This window comes from Echinops telfairi, unplaced genomic scaffold, assembly GCF_000313985.2.
Source record: "Echinops telfairi isolate 266 unplaced genomic scaffold, ASM31398v2 ScPeMD7_1;HRSCAF=3_0, whole genome shotgun sequence".
NCBI classification, from domain to species: Eukaryota; Metazoa; Chordata; class Mammalia; order Afrosoricida; family Tenrecidae; genus Echinops; species Echinops telfairi.
The window spans coordinates 16,125,052-16,135,040 of NW_022103896.1; the positions used below are offsets into that span (position 1 = coordinate 16,125,052).

At 53.6% G+C, this 9,989-nt stretch overlaps 1 protein-coding gene across 1 annotated transcript in view; it reads left to right on the plus strand.

The window, feature by feature from the left end:
* Positions 1-9,989, plus strand: part of ANXA13 (annexin A13) — a 28,372-nt gene that overhangs the window by 974 nt on the left and 17,409 nt on the right. Inside the window, exons 2-7 of the mRNA XM_045287033.1 lie at positions 571-665; positions 2,664-2,834; positions 5,636-5,669; positions 6,003-6,082; positions 8,309-8,377; positions 8,796-8,897. Of these exons, the coding sequence (XP_045142968.1) occupies positions 571-665; positions 2,664-2,834; positions 5,636-5,669; positions 6,003-6,082; positions 8,309-8,377; positions 8,796-8,897 (551 nt within the window). The remainder of the gene's footprint in view (positions 1-570; positions 666-2,663; positions 2,835-5,635; positions 5,670-6,002; positions 6,083-8,308; positions 8,378-8,795; positions 8,898-9,989) is intronic.

Genomic DNA, 9,989 nt, shown 5'->3' on the forward strand with positions numbered 1-9,989 from the left:
GTGACAGCAACGGGCTGATCTTACACAAAAGCAGACCTTCAGATCTTTCTCCCAAGCCTCCGGGGAGCTTGGAGCTGCCAACTTCCCTGCTAGCTGCTCAGCACTTAACTGATGCATCACCAAGGCACCTTTCCCATTTTTCACAGAGAGGTGTGAGGGGCTTCAATCAGGTAATGGAAAACGGAAATTTTAAAACATGGGGCTTTTCAACCAACATTTGAAGCCCTCCTCACACATATATGGATGTGTATATAGATGAATACAGATATATGTGTAGATATATAGACAGACAGAGATATACAGGTACACATATAGGTATCACCTATGAGTGGCGTTAAAGACCAGGTCCTACTTGTCCTTTTCCCACAGCAACACTGAGTGTCACGGAAGGCGGGGCTCAGTGGCTATTTATTCTGAGTCAGTGGAGACATACGGCGCACATCACAGGACATCAGCACAAAAGGGTCCCTCTAGGCCTCTAAGCTCGGAAACCCAGCTCCCTCAGTCTGAACCTGGCCCCCAACTCGTTCCTTGCTCACTGTGGCTTCCTTTCTTTCCCCTGCACTCCAGGAACCGATGAAGCCACCATCATCGAGATCTTAGCCAGCAGGACTTCGGAACAGCGGCAACAAATCAAGCACAAGTACAAGGCCACGTACAGCAAGGTGACTCCCCGGTCCCAGGCCCCCAGGCACACAGGCGTGGCCTCTCTTATCTCCGGGCAGGGGGAGTGTCCCTAAAACCTGACTGGCGTCATTAAGGAACAAACATGACCACTTAAAACTTTCACTGAATTCTCCCGAAAAGCTGAGCCTGCTGGGCTAATGTAATAGCCGGTAAAATCAATAGGCTTTAAGTCACTTAAAAAAATCAACTGCAATATTCCTGTCCAACCCTTGACTCACTTTTTGCCACTCAGTCTGGACTAACTGCACAGACCGGTCTACAGCTGACCTGCTGCTGGTGCGTGGCCTCTGGCTCATGGTGACCTTGTAGCAGCAGAGTAAATAGCTGCCCCACATGGTTGCCGAGACCGTCAATCTTTACAGGATCGGACAGTCTCATCTTTTCCCTTCCCAGCGGCTGGTGAGTTCAAACCACTGGCCTTTCACTTAGCAGCCCAGTGCTTAACCACCACCGGAGCTCCTAATTTACAGACAGGCCAGTGATCGGAAAACCAATGTTCCATAGGTGACTCTGAAAACCTAGGGGGATCCCTCGCTTATTCAGCTGTCTTCGCCAATGAGAAATTCTCGACAAGTAACCGTCCGAGAACATGGAAACAAGGAAAACCATCCCACGCATCCAAACCCTCCTCTCCTTCTTGCTTCCTTCCCTTCTCATCTGTTTGTTTCTTTCCATTCTGGCTTGATTTCGTTTGTTTGCCTCCTTTGGGCTCTTCTGTGCAGAAATCTCATATGCGCTGTTGTGGTGGATGTGAAGGTGCTGTTGTGTTGGTTCCAGCTCATAATGGCCCCCGATGAGCGAGAACAAAACTCCTCCCAGTCCTGCACCGAGCGCCCTGGCAATGGTTGAGCGCGTTGTGGCAGCCGCTGTGAGACTCCATCTCTCTTGAGGGGCTTCCTCTTCTTTGATGACCCCCTGCTTTGCCATACAGGAAGCCCTTCTTCAGGGACGCCCTTGAGAACACACCCCAAGCTCATGAGCCAAAGTCTCACCATCCTGGCTCCTGAGGAGCATGCTGTCTTTACTTCTTCCAAGACAGATTGTTTGTTCTTCTGGCAGTCCCTGGTACTTTCAGTATTCTCCGCCAACCCCATTCTTAGGTCCTTATTCATATAAAAGGAATACAATGTAACCTTTACAAAATAGCATGGGGATTCTCATTTTGCAAAATGAAGACCAGCGACCATGTTGTGCTCTCACCCTTTCATTTGCACATCCTACCCCTCCATGAAGAAGCGGAGAAAGCAAGCTGGCTGTGAGGGCCCCGTGACTGAGCAGTGGGCAAGGAAGAACCCGCGTAGGCTGGGCTCGGCTGGGTCTCCATCACCGGGACGGCCAAACAGACAGCCTAGAACGGCAAACTCACAAAACCCGGAGACGTTAGAGATGCGCAGCCAGCACCAAGTCCCTGTGTCTGAGGGCAGGCCCTGAGCTCCGCAGCCAGCCCCGTGCTGGGTGGCACAGCTCGCCGGCAGAACAGCCAGGGCAAGAGGGAGTGTAGGTACACCCAGCCCCCTTCCCCGTCCACGCAGAGCCCAAGCACAATGTGCGCTGGAACTGACTGGAAAGCAGTGGGTTGTGGGGATTCCCTCTCGAAAGTATCCCAGATTGGATGGTAAAGGTCACCCCGGAGATAACAGACCTGCTTTCCAGCCCTTCCTAGCTGAGGGCTGGGGGGATGTCCACCCCTTCCTGGGGTGCAGTCAGTGGGGAGCTTGCCGCGGCTCTGGTCTGCTTCCCTAGGCTGTCTTGAGGGCCTGGTAAGGAAGCAGCGTTTTGCAGACAGACAGGTCCATCACTGTCCTCAAGAGCAGGTCCCTCGTTCTTGTGTGGCTCCTGCGGCGATCTCTCCCTGTGTGTCCGGGCAAGGTGCCACGTGGACCCTTGAGACCGCGCCGTGGGGGAAAGCAGACAGCTCTCCCTGTCCTCGGAAGCTGTCCCATTCAGTCTCTTGCTTGTCTCCTGTGTCCCTACAGGAGTTGGAGGAAGTGCTCAAGAGCGAGCTGAGCGGGAACTTTGAGAAGGCGGCCTTGGCCCTTCTGGACCGGCCCAGTGAGTTCGCCGCCCGGCAGCTGCAGAAGGCCATGAAGGGGCTGGGCACGGACGAGGCAGTGCTCATTGAGATCCTGTGCACGTGCTCCAATAAGGTGGGTCCCAGAGCAGCAGCCACACTCCGGCCAGAGAGCTGTGCCCGGGAAGCTCCACCTCGCACACCCCCCCACCGCCACCCTGGGTTCTACCCATGGGGCGAGCAAGGATCTGGGCAAAAACAAGCCTGGGACTCTCAGGGGGTTGCCTCTCACAGTCTCCCAGAGGTCGTCCTTTCAGGAAGGGCTGGTCCAACCGCACCTTGTCTTTCTGAATAGGGCACTGGCTTTATTCAGGAGGCAGCTCCACCCCACCCTCCCAGCCTGACTTTGCAGGTCTTCCAGCAAGAACGGCGCCCCTGGCTATGCAAACACACCTGTGTAGTTGGTTGATACATGACCGCCCTTGAGGGCAAACCACCAACAAAACGGTGATGGCCTCAGTCCTGGTCCCTCTGCTCGAGGGGATGGGAAGCACACATGTTACAGTCCCGAGGGGACCATGCTTCTCTTAGGTTTCTGATGCCAAGAAGACCAAGGGACTTGTCAAGCATGAAGAGGGGCCGCCGCAGGTCATCAATAGGAGACCCCGCTCCTCCACAGCCTTCCATCATGCAGGCCCTGTGAGGAAAATGCCGGAAATCCCTGAGATTCTCGAAGTGCCCAGTAAGAAGCAGACAGACGCTGGAATTGGAAACCCGCGAAACAGGGCTGGCTGCTAACACGGCTCGTGAAGCCTCCCTGAGGGGGGCATTCTGCTCAGCTCAGCCTGGGCCATTTGCTTCAGTCTCCTGAGGGGACAGGTCACCCAGTGACCGCCGCCAAGCCCTTTCCCAAGCCCCTGGGGGCTTCTTCTCTTCCCACAGAGCAGTGAGGACAGCCTCTATCTCACGGAGGCTCAGGCTGGGGCTCTGCCTCAGCTGTGGGTGACCACGAGCACAGCCCTGGGTCAGTGTCATCCAGCAGATGCTCCCCATTCCTTGCTCACTGCTCCTGCTCCGGGAGGCCTCCCAGGACCAGCAGGTGCTTGGCCTTTCGCCGGAAGTTTCAGTCCACCAGAGGTGCCACGGAAGAAAGGCCTGGCAACCCGCTTCCAGAGAAGTCAGCCGCTGAGAGCTGCACGGAGAGCCCCAGCCTGTTCCCAGCCACATGGAGTCACCGGAAGTGAGCGTTGATGCCACGGGTGGTTTCCGGACTCAGGTTGACTTCATCGTGATTGTTCTCAGCTCACTTGATGACGGACTTTTTCTCCCTGGGTCTGGCTTTCTTGTTATTCTTTTGGGTTTTGTTTCCATATCTTGGCCTCAACCAACAAACATGGATTTTTTTTCGTTTTGGACCAATCATTCTGTTGGTTAAGAAAGCAGGAGCAAGCCAGCGAATGGAGCAGACCCTCTCTAGACCACAGGAAGCAGGAGAAAGGGGGGGGGGGGCTGGAGAGGCACACGTGGTCAGTCCCTACTGACCCTTCCTCTCCTCCTACTGGTCAAAGCCAAGCAGCCAGGATCCTCCCCGCCCAGAGCTCCCACTGTCTTCTCTCCCCCGTGGCTGCCCACTTGAACCAGCCGGCCACTGGCAGGCTGCTCTTGCACACCACCCATTCAAGTGGGAACCAAGGCAGCGCCTGGCCTGGGCCCTTGCCATGAAAGCAGTTCTTCCCTGTGGTGGTCCAGTGGTTGACTTCCTGTGGAGCAGACCCAGGTTCACACAATCACCACTGTTGGTCAGTGGGCGGGGTGGGGGTGGGGGGCTGTTGGCAAGTTGCTATGATGCTGAATGGGTTTCAGCAGAGATTCCAAACAAACTAGGAAGAAAGACCTGGAGATCCACTTGTGCAAACCTGTGGATCACAAGGGGCGTGATCTACAACCCCCCCTGGGGACAACGCAAGTCTGGCAGTGATCTGCTTCATGATAAACGGGGTCACCGTGAGCAAGCCAGCAGCCAGCACAGCACGGTTACAACAGCACAACAACACAGCCAGGGAGAAGCTCTCGCCCTGTGGAGGCAGGTTGCCCGCTGACAGAAGACCTGCTTCAAGTAGCAGAGACTCGGAAGCACCCTAAATGCCCACCAGCAGGAAGCTGGGACTTATTGTCGGAAACGGTATTTGGGGACAGTTGAAAAACATGAGGTGTCTCTCTCCACAAGCCTAGCTGGATCCCCCAAGACATATTCCCAAGGGAAGTCAGTCAGGAGTGAGAGGGGCCGTGTTCCACTCTGCAAACACCTACCACGTACGTGAAGCAGTTCTGGATGCTCTCCAACTGTCCCCCAACCTCACTGCCATCGAGTCAATGTCGACTCAGAGTGACCCACAGGGCAGGGTGGAACTGCACCCCCTTCCAAGACTGTAACTCTTGACAGGAATAGAAAGTCCCAACTCGCCCGTGAGGAGCAGCTGGTGGTTTTAAACTGCTGACCTTGTGGTTAGTAGCCCAACTCATAACCATTACACCACTAGGGCTCCCTCAGCAGGGTATACACATGTGTTTGAATGCAGACAAACCAACAAAAACAACCACCCCTGGGAGGATACAGGCTGAACTTCCAGTCGGGGCTACCAGTGCGGAGGGTGGGGAGGGCAAGAAGGAGGGGGGACTGTCGGAGGAGGGGTGCCTTTAGCTGGGCTTTCACTTTAAACCAGGAGACAATGTGCACACATCACTGTTGGCATAGAGCACGCCCCCTCACTCCTCCTGGGGAGGGCGTCCTGCAGGCCTAGCCCTGACCCCCAGGGGAGACCCTTATAGGAGGGAGGAAGTCAGGCCGTCCACTGGACTATGCCCTGGCGCCTGCCTGCGCCTCTTATCGATTGGCCCCACCTTGTGATATTGATCTTTTTTTATTACCTTCCCCAGGAAATCACCGCCATTAAGGAGGCCTACCAAAGGTGTAAGTGATCTTTTGTTAGAGAACATTCATTTCCCAAGGTGATGGGTGTGGGGGGCAGGGGAGGGAAGGGGGGCTAAGGGGAAATCTTACTACTGAGGGCACTCTGAGTGATAGCAGAGCTGGAAACCAGTAAGGGTGTCGGTCACTCAGCACAATAAACAGAAGGCTGAGGTGTGCCGGGAAGAGCCTTAGTAAGCCGGCGAACGATTTGTTACAGGTATATCTATCCCCCCCATGCCCCCACCCCCCACCCCCCATGAAGGCAAAAGAGAAGAAGGAGATTCTTCATGTCATAAGTAACCCAGGATAATAAAATCTTCTCTTCCTCAAAAGTATTTGACAGGAGCCTGGAGTCTGATGTCAAAGACGACACCAGCGGAAACCTAAGGAAAATCCTGGTGGCTCTGCTACAGGTAAGAGCCTGTGGTTGTCCTGAGTGGTGAGGAAACCCCGCAAGGCATTTGGACTCACCCCTCTTTGATGGCCCTTTTATTGGGGGAGCGCCCGCCCAACTATTGTGATAGTATTCTTTGGGGATCCCACCTGTAATAACAACCTGCTGAGTCATTTGCCATTGGCAATCCATTGTTTCTAACGAAATACCTCATAAAGCGCCACCACCCTGTTTGTCAATGAGGAAACTCGGGCCCCAGAAGGTTCACACTGCCCAGAAACAAGCGCTGGGCCTCCGACCTCAAGTGGAGCTTATTCACCACACAACGCTGCCCTCTGCCCTGACTTCCCGGTTCCTGTGGGAACAGGGTGGCCGGGATGGGTCTGGCCAGGACCCCCGCCCGGGGCTTCCAGATGGACAACATCAGTGTCGTTTTACAGCCACCACCATTAAGGGCCCCACACTTACAGAGCACTGCACAAAAGAGAAGAGGCGTCCACAGAGATGGGTAGGGAGGGGGCGTGCCCATCATCTGCTGCCTAAATCACAGCGCCCACAGCCAGGGTCCCGAAGCACCACAGACTTAGAGCCCCACGGCTCCCAGGGGTCCGGGTTAGCTGGGTTTTCTGCTGGAACTCACCAGAATGAAACCAAGGTGTTGGCCAGGGTTGACCCTCTTCCCTAAGGCTTAGGGACTCCTTCCAAGCTCACTGGTTGTTGACATATTCATTTCCTTGTGGAGCCATGGTGGTGTAGTGGTGATGAGTGGGGCTGCTAACAACAAGGTCAGCAGTTCGAAATGCTCTGAGGGACAAGATAAGGCTTTCTACTCCCTTAAAGAGTTACAATCTCAAAAATCTGTAGGGGCAATTCTCCCCTGTCCTATAGGGTCACTAAGAGTCTGAACCGACTCAATGGCAATGAGTTTGTATTTGTATGCCTGAAAGGGCACTGAGGTTAGAGTGGGTTACCTGTTGGGCTGCTAACTGCAAGGCCAGCAGTTTGAACCCACCAGCTGCTCCTCTGGAGAAAGATGAGACTTTTTGCTTCGGGAAAGATTAACAGCCTCAGAAACCCACAGGATGAACTCTACTGCGACCTATGGGGTCGCTATGAGTCAGAATCCTTTTGATGGCAGTGAGGGTTTATTTTGTGCTTTTTTTGGTTTTGTTTTTAGATTCTATGACAGAGGTCCCTGCTTTCTTGCCAGCTATCAGCCAGAGGCCACTGCCAGCTCCTAGAAGCCATCGGTAGTTCCCTGCCACCTGGCCCCCGAGGGCAGTTCACCCCAAATATTTTTTATTTCATTCAGCCCAACAAGAAGCTCATCCCTCTGAGTTCTTTCATGCAGCTTTGTTAGGTCACATGATGAGGTCAGGCCGCCAAGAATAATCTGCCCCCTTTGGTTAATTCACCTGATTAGGGGGCCTTATGTACATCTTTGGAAATCCCCTTTGCCAGATAGTATAACATGCGTAATTGAAGCCGTGATAATCCCAGCACTGCTGCAGGTCTCTCCCACACTCAAGGGGAAGAGATTATACAGCTGCGTGGGTCACTGGGGAGTCATCCTAGGGCTCTGCCTACCACCCAGGGCTGAGGTGAGGCACCAGGCAAAGCTCTCACGGCTGGCTCTCGGCATGGGGCGCCTCGGTGAAGGAACCGGCATTTTAGGAGGGAGAGTCTTTGCTTTCCCATGAACTCATCAGGTGGCTTCCAGCCCACGCCTCAGGGGCTGGGGGTGGGGGTTCTGAGTGGCCCTGTTGTGGTGCTTAAGGCCACTGAGTTGGTTCCGACCCATAGAACCTATGCACAACAGAAGGAAACACCGCCCGGTCCAACTTCATCCTCACAATTGTTCCTTGTCCTGAGCCCATGGATGCAGCCCCCGTGTCAACCCATCTCCTTGAAGGCCTTCCCCTTCTCCACTGCCCCTCCACTTGCCAAGCAGGATGTCCCTCTCCAGGGACTGGTCTCTCCTGACAATACGCCCAAAGTATATAAGACAAAGTCTTGCTACTCTTCCTAGACTCTTTTTCCCCCCAAAGAGAAGCAAGCGCTGGGGCAGAAGCCCCCACTGTTTATCAATTGTGTCCAAAAGGTGGCAGCAAAGAGCAGGCATTGGCCTCGTGGGACCCAGTGGCGCTTCAGGCCACACCCCTGAAATCCCGCCACAACTTTCGTGTTTTCTGTGGTCAGGCAGCAACTCCAGTTCATGACAATGTGTCAATTTTTTTTTTTTTAGGCTAACCGTGATGAGGGAGATGACATCGACAAAGATCTAGCTGGCCAGGATGCCAAAGACCTGTATGATGTAAGTGTGTGGCTCAGCCAGCCTCAGCTCAGCTCTCTTATCAGCACTGTTTCCAATGGGTTTCTTGTTTGGCTCGTGTGCACATGAGAATTCCTCGGGAGGTAAGGGCGCCCATTCAGAAACGAAGACACATCTCGCTCTTTCAAAATGCTCTCCGTAGTTCACCGAAAAGAATTGCTCTGATTCTTCTGCTCTGGGGTTTAGTCCCTGAGATCAGTTGGGGAACATGGGAAGATAAACATAATATAAACCGTCTGACGTGTGGGCAGGAAGCTTTAAGGGCCTCACCCAACCATTTAACTGCTACTTCATGTGTAGTTTATGTTTTCTGGAAAGTAAGGCATGACGGGAAATACCACGCTGCCCATTCCATCTTTGCAAAAGATGTCTTTTCTCAATGTTTGCGTATGATCCCCAGGCAGGGGAAGGCCGCTGGGGCACCGACGAGCTTGCCTTCAATGAAGTCCTGGCCAGGAGGAGCTTCAAGCAGCTGCGAGCCACCTTTCAAGCCTACCAGGTTGTAAGTAGCCACGGACTAGAACACCAGGGCCCTCGCAGCTCACTCTGGAACTGCGTCTCAGAGCCTCCCCCAGAGAAGCCAAGATCAGAGACAAGGGATACTGGGGGTGGGAGGGGGGACTCCTTTACGTCTGTGTTTCTGCAATTTCCTGAGGGATAGTTGGTCCCATCTGAGACAGTTTGTATTATCTCCACACAGAGGATGGAGACAGTGGGTGGGGAGAAGGTACTGGCATTAACATTCCACAGTGCCCAGGGACAGTCCCCATGTCAAAGAATGACCTCATCCCAAACGCCAACAGTACTGAGACAGATCCTCAAAGCAAACACTGGGCCCACAGTGGCCCAGAACCCTGCTTTACAGTATCAGCAAAGTACCCAGGTTCCAGGCCTGGCTCCAAGACTGACCAGTGACCCAACCTCCTGTGCCTCAATTTTCCCATTTGTGAAATAGGGGCCAGGATGATCGTTGTGACATAAACACTGGTCATTTTCAGAGTGAAAAGAAACCACAAAAAAACAGAAAACCAAACTCACAACCACCGAGTCGATTCCAACTCACAGGGACCCCGTAGGACAGGGCAGAGCTGCCCCTGTGGGTTTCTGAGACTGTCACACTTTACGGGAGTAGAAAGCTCTGTCTTTCTGTCAAGGAGTAGTTGCTAGTTTCGAACTGCTGACCTCATGGTTAGCAGCCCAACTTGCAACCGCTAGGCCACCAAGGCTTTTCTTGAGTGAAAATAAGATACCTAGAAAAGGCTCCAAACCATAGCTGGCATGGGGAACATGTTGCCGCTACCGGGGAGGTCGACCTAGGAGCCATACCCTCCCGGAAGGATGTGTATGCTGTGAACAGAAGGGTGTTTTTAAACTCACTGCATTCCGGTGGTACTGTAAGTAAATGTGGACGCTCACCACAAGGTCAGCAGTTCAAACCTGCCAGCTGCCCTGCAAGAGAAAGATGAGGCTTTCTGCTCTGGTAAAGAGTTACAGCCTGAGAAATCCTGTATAAGGTGGCTACGAGTTGGAATGGAGTCCTGGCAGTGAGTGAGGGAGTGAGTGAGTGAGTGAGTGGAGTGAGTGAGTGGAGTGA